Source organism: Xiphophorus couchianus, chromosome 5 (assembly GCF_001444195.1).
Source record: "Xiphophorus couchianus chromosome 5, X_couchianus-1.0, whole genome shotgun sequence".
NCBI lineage: Eukaryota > Metazoa > Chordata > Actinopteri > Cyprinodontiformes > Poeciliidae > Xiphophorus > Xiphophorus couchianus.
Window position 1 is genome coordinate 38,129,095 of NC_040232.1, and position 13,407 is coordinate 38,142,501.

General features: G+C 40.1%; 1 protein-coding gene across 9 annotated transcripts in view; it reads left to right on the plus strand.

Annotated features, from left to right (window-relative positions):
* fat1a (FAT atypical cadherin 1a) overlaps nt 1–13,407 on the plus strand; it is a 95,782-nt gene that overhangs the window by 22,053 nt on the left and 60,322 nt on the right. For all 9 annotated transcript variants that reach the window (XR_003595571.1, XR_003595572.1, XM_028018083.1 and 6 more), the window contains exon 3: nt 3,759–4,073. Coding sequence is in view for 7 of the 9 variants with exons in the window: in XM_028018083.1 (XP_027873884.1) it covers nt 3,759–4,073 (315 nt within the window). In the remaining 2 variants the exon portion in view is untranslated. The remainder of the gene's footprint in view (nt 1–3,758; nt 4,074–13,407) is intronic.

Sequence of the window (13,407 nt, forward strand, 5' to 3'; positions counted from 1 at the left end):
AGAAGAATCTTGGAACATTCTTCAGATCCTTCCATTTTTCACCCATGTTAGGTATTTGCTGGTTTCAAATCCTTAAAACTCAGATATGGTCCGCAGATATCTGGGAACTTGGGGGTGATGTGAAAACCAAGCTGCAGGGTAATAAGAAGCTAAGTTTAGGAGTCCTTCTATTACACTAGGCTCAACAACGAGGTAGAGGAATTTGAAACATTTTGCCAAGGCTTTGGAAGGGGGCCGGGGGATGGCGCGATACTGAGAAAGTTTATGCAAGCATGTGAGCTGGAGGCCTGAGAGGGCACAGGAATGTGGGGTAGAGGTGAGCAAAATGAACCGACGTGGCTCAAAGAAAGCTCGTTTACCGTCTTAAGCTCCTCAGCGAGCGGCGAGCTACATGTCCACTTATGTCTTGCAGGTCAGGAACTCACTCCGTTTTAGTATTGCACTGAGCATGTACTAAATTTTGAATTTTTCTTTACTGTGCAGCTCCTGACATTCAATGAGCATCGAAAGGAAAGCGCCTTATTCAAAACAAATAGCAGTGCATTGAAATAATAGACTGTTGAGTTTTTATTGAATAAACTGCAGACTGTGTACACACAGTCGTAAAATACCTGCTGGTCCTGATAGTTGAAAAATCTGCTGGCTGTCTGAGGTCTCAACGGCACCGCCGCTGCGCTCAAGTAGCTTTGAAGAACAAAGCCAGAGGGAAAAGAAAAGAGAAGGGAAAAAAAGCGGAAGGCAGTCTTGAGTCTTTTGCGTGGCCTGTTTCTTTTTCCTTGTGGCCTTAGGGCAGGTTTTGTTCATGCCTTACTGGGTAGGTTAGTATATGGGAAGGGTGTGACAACTAAATTCTTCAGATTCATCTTTCATCCTCTTTGTTAAGGACTGCTCCCCCCAGAAGGAGTTGCGGATATATTTCCATATGTGTTTTTTCCTTCATTATTTTTTACTCCATTAAATACGTGTGAACAAGAAAAAAATCTTAGGTTTCCTAAAAAAAAAATTGCAGTCAAATGACAAAAGTCACCTTGTAATTGTTGGAAGTTCAGGATTAAGCGATCATTTGTATTTTGACATTTTGTAAGCAAAAACTGATCTGTTGTAAAAGTAGAAGTATTTCACAACAGCAATGTCTGTCACTCAGATCACTGAGCTCACAAGCTAATTGTACTCACTAATCCAAATTCACGTCTTCACCTGATAAAATTTTTTTTCATATTTTTTCTATTTATGCCTTTTTTATTAACATGTAAAATGACATTTTCACTTTTATGTTGGACTCCATTTAATGTTCTGTCTTACTTCAAATACTGTTTAACCACAGTCACACTATTATCATCCTTGAGTGGCTAAGATGTTTTGGACACATCAAAAACAATTCTGTGACAGCTAGTTCTAGCCTACATTCATGCAGTTGCTCTGTCTGTGCTGATGAACAGCACAGGAGAATTTGCTGCCAACTGATCTTCAGCTTGATCTTGACAGTTTACCAGCTGACAATAATACTTTCCAATGTCAAAAAAGACTCAATGCCAGCTATTTTCATTGTCACTAAGAGGAGGATGGAGAAAACAAAAATGTCAGAAGCTACAAAGGAATCACTTTTTCTGTGAAGCTCAGGTCAACTTTTTCTAGGGAAAACATGATGACTGTGTTAGTCATAATTCAGTCACTCATGAACTGTTTAGACCATCAACCCTTTAGCTAAATGTCAGTAAGTATGGGTTAAAAACAAACAAAAAAATAAATAAATATATATATATATATATATATATATATATATATATATATATATTTGTAAATAGAAAATGATAATGTAAGAACCAAAGTGTCAGCAGCTTATCTCTCACAAGTCTTTGCTTTTCTTATAAAGGGTGTAGATCCAAATATGAGGTTGCAGTGTTAAGATATGAGTCACATGCCATACAATTACTAAACTATACTACACTATAATCTTTTAGACTATAGTAGTCTTCCTGCTTTTCAGATCTTTTTTTGTTTTAAAGTGGATTGATGTTTATTTAATTATAAAAGTGATGTTTTCTTTAAATTAGAATTAGATTGAGTTTAAAAGCTCATGAAAAGTGTTGAAGGAATGCATGAGCGACACCAGAGCTTTAAGAAAACTTTGTATACAGAGTCCTCTCATTTGCATGTTGGTTGTGCTGGTGCTTCCTATCGTTGCCAAGGTGCTCTTAACATTATGGCAGTTCTTGTTTTTTTTTTTAGCTGACTTTTTGCCTGGCCACATTTTTGTCTTGCATCGCTTTGTTGAGGGAACTGTAATGATGACTGATGATGAGATAAGATCCCAGGACTAAGCGCAAGAAAGATAAAGTGAAGCAGTGGTGTAGAATAAATGAGCCTTATTCCCCTCATGAGATAAATGTCAGCATTTTGTGAGATGTCGTGTGGAGTATATCTCTTTAAAAATATCCATTACCCATGGCTTAAAGTTTGTGTGCACCACATTTCATTTCCGTAAGTTGGAGTGAGCAAACAAAGGCTGAAGCACAATTGAGATTCTCTTTGTAAGCTATCGGAAATGTGTTTTTATGGTCTTCTGGAGGCTCCTTATCTAAGTTACCAGTGACTGGAAAGGTCCTAATGGCCACAAGCCAGCAACTGAAATTGAAAAACACATATCTGCTAATAATACTCTCCCATAGTAGGATTCATTTTATTAGCCTCAGATAACAGCTCACTCAAACACAACCATAAATTTCTTTTGCGATTTATGGAGGTTATTCAAGTGCTTTGACTAACAAAGGCCTTTAAAGGAACACTGACAGGGCTTCCATTGTCTTGCAGATATAATAGAAATTTTATTATGCCTTCATGACTGTACTTTGTGTTTGTTGAAAAAAATGGAGACCTTCAAGTGCAATGTTATCTGGGTAATAAACTGTTGTAATAAGAGGGATAGTTTTTCAGTAATTTAAGAGCTTTGCATGCGGCGCTGCATGTCCCAAGAAGGGAAAATAACTGTTTATCAGTTTAACCTCTGCAGAGGTTTATGGTCACTCAGACCCGACTCACATTATTTTATATATATATATATATATATATATATATATATATATATAGAATCACTCCAGTTTCATATTGTCAATGGTAGAAGCAAATTCTGAGAATTGTTCTCTGTCTTTTCTACACCTACTCACACTTATCCGTGAGCACCCAATGAGTGCTTCCCCAAGTTGAGTTGGACAGAGATAAAAAGCACAAAAGTAAAAGCAAATTCAATGACGTGAACTTTGCTTTTAGCTTTTCCAAAAGAAAGATCAACAATGCACTTTAACGGTGCTGGTCACATTCAAACATCTCTCTCCGTTGATTGAGAGTCAATGGCAGCTATCAGATCAGTAATGTGTGGCATCTGTCAAGCACATAGCTGTCCAGTTCTGTCACATACGTTTCTTTCATGTTGGAGGAGCTGCTCATTCAGCAGTGCATTCAGCCATTGTCATCCCACACCACTCATATGTGTGTTTGAAAGCTCTTTTGTTTGCTCAGCTCAAGGTTGGAGACCCTTCATGGCAGGGAAATGTAAACAGGAGAGCAAGGACTGGTAGTTGTTAATGTGCCACCTTGACATGTTGCAGGAAAGGGTGCATTGATGAATAAATTCCTTTTCATTTGAAGAACCACCTTTTTTCAGTTTTGTGTATTGCTGAGAATAAGCAATAGAGATACATGATACCGATATGATGCAAACTCCAAAGATTATTCATTCTTTGTTTGTCTTTATGCCCCAGGTGTCATTCGAACACAAGAATTGCTGGATCATGAGACGACCCCGCACTACTGGCTAACGGTCTACGCGATGGATCGTGGTGTAGTGCCTCTCTCAGCTTTTGTTGAGGTTTACATTGAAGTGCAGGACGTCAACGACAACGCACCGCAGACCTCTGAACCTGTCTACTACCCTTCTGTCATGGAGAACTCCCCGAAAGACGTGTCGATCATCCAGATTAACGCAGCTGATCCTGATTCGAAGGCCAGTGACAGGCTCAGCTACAGGATCACTAGTGGGAATCCACAGGGCTTCTTTGCCATCAACACCAAAACTGGTAAGATCTTTGGCAAAATTAAGACTATTGTTCACCAGTGGTCGCTGTCCCTTGCCGCAGGACGCTGCCTCCATTCTTCAGCCAGCTACTGATCTGTTTAAAAGTTAGCGGGTGGCGCAGGAAAATGAGACTATTCACTTGCGTTAGTTTTAGAGAGTCTAGTGCAGGGGTCTCAAACAGTCCTCAAGGTGTCCTGCAACTTTTAGATGTGCCTCTGCTGCACCTCACCTGAATAGAATAATTAGGTCATTGAGGCTCTGGAGAACTGATCTACACAAGGAGGAGGTAATTAAGCCATTTCATTCCAGTATTTTGTACCTGTGGCACATCTAGAAACTGCAGGACAGCGGTCCTTGAGGACTGGAGTTTGACACCTGTGGTCTAGTGACTAGCCTACCAAGGCTAGTCACTGCCTTCTTCCTCTGGTAGCCCGGATAAGATAGTGCTAACATTGGTTAAGCTGGTGTTAGCATTGGCTACCTCCTTGTCACAGCAGACTATATCCATGCCAAAGCCAGCTACTGATCTGATTAATAACAGGCCGGCACCACTTACTAAGTGGCCCGGGTTAGCAAATGAGAAGGAGAGTGCTTAGTTGCATTAGCTTTGGAGAGGCTGGTGACTAGCATCGATCGTTGGCTATCTGCCAAAACCGAAGCCACAATTGGGAGCCAACTTCAGCTCCGTGTTATACAATGTGTTTACAGATATTGTATGACAACCATTTTTCATGATAAACCTAGAGTCGTGGGTGACCGGTGTACGCCTGCTGGTAGCCAGCCTATTGAACGCTAGGTGCACAATAAGTCTGCATATAGGCGGTGAGACAGCACCATGGTCTCTATGTCAGCTTGCAGACTCATAGCCATGGTTTTATGGAATCTTGGGTAAAGATGTGAAAAGCAGACATTTCTAAGAATCCATGGACATGTGGTTTAATTTATTACTAACTACACTATCCTAAACTACGAATGTCAGATCTCCTAATTTCTGTGTCAGCAGTCGTATCATCACTTGAGATGTCCACAGATAAAATGAACCTGAAATAGCTCTTCAGCATCTTTAAAGGCCTCAAATGCAGCGGACATAATGAGCTCTTTACTGTGTGTGACATGGATCACAACTCCAGGCGACAGGCGTCAGTCAAGCTGCTGGTTGTTTGCTTTTAAAACTTTGCGCCGTCTGAGCAGCGTATTTTTACCCACAACAAGAGTGGGCTGAGCCTTTCGGGGGTTTTTTTCTCACTCTGACACTCTAAAGTGTGTTCTCACATGGTTCTGTGGAAGTGATGTCACGATTAATATTTCAGTGAGTTCTTTTAAAGCAGATCAGGCTGCTTGTGTTTTGTGGTAGAGCAGGAAAAGGAGCTCTTGATAGATGGAAAGTGAAGCTTAATATAAAGACAGACTTCTCTGATAAATCCACGTGTTTTAAAACTACGGAGAAGATATGCAATTTATTAAGACTACTGGCTTTCCTGCCTAACCTACCGTACTATTGATATGACACATTAAGTGTCATAATGTCTCAAAAACCCACCTGAAGAATGAATTACCTTTGTATTGATTTAAAAGTTGGGCTGGAAAGAAGAAGACTTCTATGTTTTGTCAGATTATTTATGAAAAGAAAACAGATTAATCAGAATTATTAACAATGAAATTTAAAAGTTAAAGAACCAACAGACAAAAATCAAGTTTACAACGCTGTAAAAAATAGTATTTTACCGTGAATTAGAAATGTTTTTTTTTACATTGCATAAACCAGCTGGTGCTAATGATTCAATAAAACAAAAGTGAATAAATAAACTAAATCTACAGACTACTTATCAACTACAAAACAATAAAGTTCTATCAATCAAAGCTGACCTTTGGAACATAGAGTTTGTAGTTTCTCAAAACCCTAAAAGTTACAAGTAAGGCCAAATTTATTGAGACCCTTTGCAGGTTTATTGGTCTTTTAATTTCACCAGCATATTTCTGCTGACTGGAAGTAAGATTATGGTTTTTGGCATGGCCCAGCCAGACTCCTGACCCGAATCTGACAGTTGGTGCTGGGTGCTAAAGATTAAGGTGATGGACAGGAGGCCTTCCAAACTTGAAGATCTGGAGGTTAAAGTTGTTAAAAACAAACAGAACTTTACTCAAAATTAGAAAACTTAGAAACTTAACAAATTTGGAAGACCAAAACACACATTTCCTCAGTAGCAAGAACTTCTTAGGTAGGAGACGTCACGAGGAACTCTTCAGCAAAACAGAAGTGGTGATGCATTTTAAAAAAAGAAAGTTTGACCACAAAATCTGTGCTTCTTTCACATCCACTCAGAGATCCAACTGTATGTGGCTGCAGAGTATGAACAGCAACCTTCATAACTGTAGTGGTGTTTGTTATATAAGCAAAAATGGCTTGGCAGTTTGGAAGGCCAGAAAAACACGGATTCTTTTCAGATTCTCTTTTAAGAGAGACGCTCTAAAGGCTAATCCAAAGCTTCCACTGGGGTTAAATCTAAAGTGGACAGGAGGACAAAGAGGCTGCGCAGAGAAAGGTTAACAAAATTACGAGCTGTGTGCTGCAGCCGACTTGGTTGAATAGAGCTGATCAGGAAGCTGAAAGCAGGAGGGGTGTGTGTGGAGGAGCGGGGGGTTGCAGAGCAGCAGTTGCTCCAGTTTGTCCTCGCTGATGTGTGTGGTCTTGTTTCTCAAGGTAGTCACATCAACAAACTGGAGTTATTTTTGTTGGAAGTGGCGATGGGAATTTTCAGACCAAATAAGGATTCATTATTTAAGTTACCTCCCAAAACAGACTTGCAGAGATTCTGCACTCTTCATGACAGGCAGGGAGAAAAAAAAAGATAAAGAATAAAGAGACGTGAGGACTTTCCAGTTTGCACATGTGGTTCGTGTTCTGTCTGCATGCATATAAAAGCTCAGCTTAGGCGTGCTGATAAAAGTAGTAAATGTATATATCTGCTAAAAAAAACAGTTTCAAAGCTTCTGAGAAATGTATTTAGGTTTTTCTGTTTATATTGAGAATCAACCCAGGATAAAATGAGATTATGGCATGAACAATTATTGACTCATATCTATCCACAGACATGACATTGTGTTTGGATTTCTCCTGAAAAAGGCTTTCTTTGTTAGTGCTAACAGATTTTCATAAACCATCACTTATTCAGCACTCAGATGAAGGTTCCTACCCCACATATAGATTTCAGATTATGTAATGAAGTCCCTGCTCACTTCCACCATAGGCAAAATCTTTTTACAGTGAAAATTTTAAATCTGCTAAATCTTTTATGACTGTCAGAGGAGCTCACTGAACAAAGGAAAAATGAAAACATAACATAGAAGCAGAAGGATAACGCCTATTCATGCATGTCAAAGCATGTTTAAACTTTTATCAGCGGGATACCAGCGACGCTCACAGCGAGTTTGACTAACACTGGTTCACAGAGAGGAAGCCTCACCGAATCACTGCTCTCTCTCTGAGATTTAGTTCTTTTTTTTTTTTTTTTGCAAGTCTGCTACATGGAGCAAAGTGTTGGAAAACTAAAGAAGAAGTGCAAGATTTACTTTACAATAGGAACTTAGAGACAGAGCTTTTTCACATTTAGTCATGTTACAAGAATCAATTCACTTTTAGAGATTTTCTGCCATTGACTATAACATAAATTATTTTGGGGGAAAAAAGAATAATTGTTTTTTCTCCCAAAAGTATTTACATTCACACCGTCTCTCTTAGGGCTAAATAAAATGTTGTCGTCTTATTAGTAATGGCTGTTGGCCTGTGTGCAATTTAATCTCAGTAGAAATAAAGCTGTTCTGTGAAGCCCTGTTAGTTAACATCAGAGAACAAACTTCACCATGACGACCATGGAGCCAAGCGGACAGGGCAGGGATTACGCTAGTGTTAGCTTCTAAAACTACATCACAAGGTTTGAATGTCTCCTAGCATCATCTAAAAATGGACAGAGCAGCCCGACCATCATCTGAACATCATGCAACATGGTGGAGGCAGCATCATGCTGTGGGTAAGCTGTAATGTCTGCTGGGACGGGAAAGGTGATCAGAGCTATTGTTCAATGGTTTTATCAAAATGAGTTAGAAGGTCTAGTAAAAGTGCAGGCTTTGACTTTTATCTGTTGTGTTGCTGCTGATTCACTGAGTTTCTCCACTGAGGGACAAATGAAGGAGTCTGCGGTTCTGTTCCGTTCTGTTTGTTCTGTTCCATTCTGTTTGTTCTGTTCCGTTCTGTTTGTTCTGTTCTGTTCCGTTCCGTTCTGACTCCTGTGGCAGGACACTCATCAGCCACTGTGACTGAACTTAAATCTGGTAAATATGGTAGCGTCTAAAGCTGGTAGTGACAGCTGCAGTTTTGTTGACAGGTGACTCTCCAAGGTAATGACTCAAGCAAGCTGTCATGTGCATCAGAATTCAGATGCACATGACAAATTTCAGCTACTTGTAAAAAGCATGTTGCAAACCACACATCTTGTCCTTCCACTTCACAATTATTTGTTTTTACAGACAATCCCCCCCCCCAACAAATGGGGATATGAATACTTTTGCAAGGCACGGTGTGGGTTTACTTCTCCCACAAAACAGGGAATGATTACAATCATTTAAAAAAATGAATTTAAATCTGCGGTATTAAGCAACGTAAAAATAGTCCCAACACCTCCCCACATCATAAAGTCCATGCAGCAATCTCGCCGCATATTACGCGTTTTTTTTTTTTTCTTTTGGAAAAGATTTAAATTTACTACATGCATCTCTGTAATTACACCTTCTAAATTTGCATTGAAGGCACAGGCAGTGTCCTGGCACATCTACAAAGGGGAGTGAAAAAGGAAAAGACATGCAGGGCTGTGTTTTTGTGCGGCTTCTGAAACTTCATAGACCTGTGTTCCAAGCTAAATAGATCTATCATGGGCTATGGTCTGCTGCTGCCGGCTCTGCCCTCACATATATACAGCACAAGCCCTTCACGCCTTGGGTGGTGCTGGTCAACCTTTTTTTATTTTATTTTCCCCTACAGATTCACTAAAGCCTTGGATAAAAGTCTGTATTTTTGCCAAGCTCCCTAAATCTATTTTGTCGTCTAAGTGCAAGCCCAGCTTGTCGGCCATTTTTTAATGTATTTTGTTTCACTTTTTTGCCGCCGCCATCGTTGGAAAATGCAGAACAAAACATCTTGATGTAACCTCGCTCCTAAAAGAACCCTAAAGGGGAAGAAAACCTGAGCTGCACGGAGAGAAAATGATCCCTGTCAGCTGCATGAATTAGCTTTCCTGTATCAGTTCCAGATAGTTGAATCTGAATATTGTGCCAATCTTTTTAAAAGATGAATCAGTGCTGATTCATCTGCTCACATCTTATCCCCTCCAACAGTTGTTTTAAGCTCTTCAACTTTGATTGGACGCCTCAGGACCAATGTTATTACAATTCACTAAAACTCACACATTTAAGAAAACATTTCTGTGAAATCCAATAAATAAAAACAGTGATTAATGGGGAAAAACTATGACTAACTGGAACTACATTGTGCATTTATAGAACCACCTAAAACATCCTGGGATTATAGATGTAATATCCTTCATTAAAAAAATGAAAACTACTACTGTAATTACAAAATAAAACTCAAACTACAATGAAAAACCCAAAACTGTTCTAACCCTGCTAAGGAGAACTGAAAGGAGTTAAAGCTGCAGTTTATTTGTATCAGTGGGATGTGAGAAAAATAAATAATCTATTTCTCAGTGCTAGTGGTTGTATGGATGGAGATTCAAAGGAAGATTTAACACTTCGGAGGTGAAAGGAGAAAAAAACAGAAAAACTTTCAGATGGCCGGCCCGCCTTCCGTCGACTTTTATTTTCTCTTTAGGCCGACATGTCAGCATTCCGAGCTTTCGGGGTTGTTCAGGCAGGTTTTCCACCTTCCTTCTGTGGGAGAGTGAGCAGCGTTCATTACCCGCTGAATCATTTGCTGCCTCCTCTGAAATGCCTGTGCTCTGCAACAGACTTTGACCCAAGGTTTTATGCCAGTGCAGACATCTGTGTTAAGGTGGAGTGCCCGTGCAGAACAAGCAGTCAGAATCAACATACACACACACACACGCACACACGCACTCACACCCCTAGCAGGAAGCTTACTATACCTGATTGGAGGAGTTAAAGCTGCAGTAAAGATTTTTTATATGTCTCCTACCCCACTAAATGCTCATTCTGCTACTTCCTGTTATTGCTATACAACCTATACATAAAGCATTTAGACTACCTGTATCTATTCTAATAGCCCCAGTATTGACTAATTGACTTTTTCTAATAGATTACCATTAATTTATGACATGCAGACATGTGAGATTTCTGGTTGGTGCCGATGAAAACTTCACCTTAGACTGAAGGCTTATCGCTGTCGTCAGACCGTCAGGCTCAGCTGATAAGAACTTGTATCTGATCAGATATCTGAGCATCCATACGAGGTCCTTCTTACCTTTAAATGGCTCCTTTAACTCCAATCAAAACAAGTTTACATACACTATATAAAAGGCATTTTTTTCACACAGTCTGATGTGAAATCAGAATAAGCATTCCCATTTTAGGCCATTTGCAATTACCACCTTTTTATATATATTTGCTAAGTGCCGGACTAATGGGACAGATTTTTTTAAAGACAATTTTTATTACATATACTGTACATTTCATTATTATGTGGTACAATTGACCTTAAACTGCTTGACTCGGGGTAGCCCTTTTGGGATTCCTTCTACAAGCTTGTGCAGGAGAAAACACCAACAGTGTGGTCTTATCTGTGGTTTAACAAAGCAGTGGCCACTGTCAGGGGAAGGGAGATAGGAAAGGCATACTTCCAACAACTTCCTGGTGTTTCCGGTAATTTGACAGCAACCGCTATCCACTGCTCTCTGGAGACATTTGTTTGCTGCTAGTGGCCTTTATTCATCTGTTGCTCAGCAGGAAAAAGGGAAAGGCCATGACTTTAGCCTCTGTGTGCTGCACCGTTTTACCACTGAGCCACATGGTACCCAAGTTCTTACTAATGTTCCCAGTATTTTAGGTTTTCCACATAGTGCCATTTTATAGCACAATCAGGTAAGTTTCTTTCACTTTTTATAAAAATGCTGAATATATCAAATATGACTTAGAGTGCATGAGTGGGTCATACATGGGCATTATTGGCAACACTAAGACCATCCTGCTTGCTCTGATTGGTTGTTTCTCGTTAGTACTTAGAGAAGGCAGAGGAGTTCCACTTTTTTCACAGATTATCTGTCTTACACTACGCTGTCATAACATGGTGACATCCGTCCATTATCTAACTCACTTATCCCTAGTGGGGTGCTGGTGCCTATCTCCAGTGGTCAACGGACGAGAGGCAGGGACACCCTGGAGAGGTCACCATTCCATCACAGGGCAATACAGAGACAGACTGGACAAACACCCTTGCACGCACACGCCCTCACACCTCATCAATCAACCTGACAGTCACAAGCCGGAGTACCCGGAGAGAACACACGCATGCACAGGGAGAGCATACAAAGTCCATGCAGAAAGACCCCGCTCTGGGAATCAAACTCAGGACCTTATTGTTGCAAGGCAACAGTGGCAGTTTTAACAAATACGTAAGAAACATATTTTTCATAGAAGTTACATACTATTGCTTTAATTGCTGACTTTCAAGAAAAAAATGAGTGCAGGTAAAGTTCAGACCCACTGTAAACAGTCAGTCTCTTTTGACACTGTTCATTTTCTTATTACCTTAGTGTATTTATAAAGGTGTCTGCTGTAGCCTATGCAGACCTGCTTGTTAGTAGTAATCAATGTTTCTGAAGGTGGGATTAGTTTAGCAGCCAAGCATTGCACAATAAAAGTGAACATTCAGCATTTCCTGGTTGGCTGCATTTAATAAAAAAGAAAGAAAGAAAGAAGCAAGCTCCTATTTCTACCACAAAGGTTTGGGTTTGCATTAGTCTACCACTGACTGATTTTTGCACCACATGGAAATGTGTGCAACTCTTAACGTTGCTAATCACAGTGATAGTGTGCCAAGACAAAGTACACCAACGGCCTCCGGATGCCCAGATCCCCCTCAGGTCTCCAGCTGAACACTCGCGGTAGTGCTGGAGGACATGGTGGAGAGTGCCACTGTTCCTTCACTGTTGTTTTACTCCCTGTCTCAAACCAGCATGGCTGTAATTACTGTCAGCCCAAGTCTCTATGTGTGTGTATGTGTGTGTTCTTCTTTGGTCAGCTCTGGCTCTAAAACCAGTTATTTCACGGTACTTTAACGTTTAGGTAGTGACAGAAAGGTATGCACCTTTATTGACTAGAGCAACAGTTGCCAATAGAGTCTTGAGTCCTTCTCTGGTGACTGTCTGGCCCTGCTGGATTAATAACATCTTGGAGAGTTTAGCTGTGAATAATTTCCTGAAAGCAACATCAGTAGTTGAATATTACAGATCCTACAGTGGTACATAAAGGAGTCAGCTGGGAACATATCAAATAAAAATGAACCAACGGCCAACACGAGTATATCAAGCCAAAACACGGGCTGGTTTACAGCAGCCACAAAATCAGGATTTCATTTCTGACTCGACTGTAACTGATTTTCCATTGTGGGGAACATGAAAGGCTGGAAAATAACCCACTGCTGTACAAGAACATTTCTGTTTGAATTTTTTTGTTTTGTTTTGTTTGTGAGTCGACACACAGCTCCTTGTTTTCTTACAAAATATCCCCATACGTCCAGGAAACGCTCTCTTCCGTAGTCTCTGACGGAGTTCAACAACTTATTGTGTTGTTTTATATTTCTTTAATTTTCAGTAAAATGCAGTATTTCAGTCCAATTTATTTGCCTTCACTTTGTTCAAAAAAGGTTTCTGATTCATGTTCCTTTGTTGTGGCTTTTAGGATTGGCTTGTCAGGAACCTCAGTACATCTTCAACAGAGTTCAAACTTCACAATAATAAAAATATATATATATGTATTCAAATTCAGCAAATTCAGTGATGGCCATACTAGGCTTCAGTGTAAAGTTGCTTGCGTTGGCCTCACAATCAATCTCACAGGACAAAAATCAAAGTATAGCATTCATTGAGTGGGCTAGTTCTCCAGCTCAGCATTTCAGCTGTTTTTTCTGTAAAGTTGTTCATTATACTGCAAGTGTCCCTCACCTAACTGGGAGAACAGCACGGCACAGTAACTACCAGCAGATGAATTTACCCAAAGAAGAAATTTGGCTCCAAAATGTTACAAAAACTGCCTAAGTGCTTGTGTTTAGCAGCTTAATGATACATCCAGCGCACCATGCCAAGGTCAAA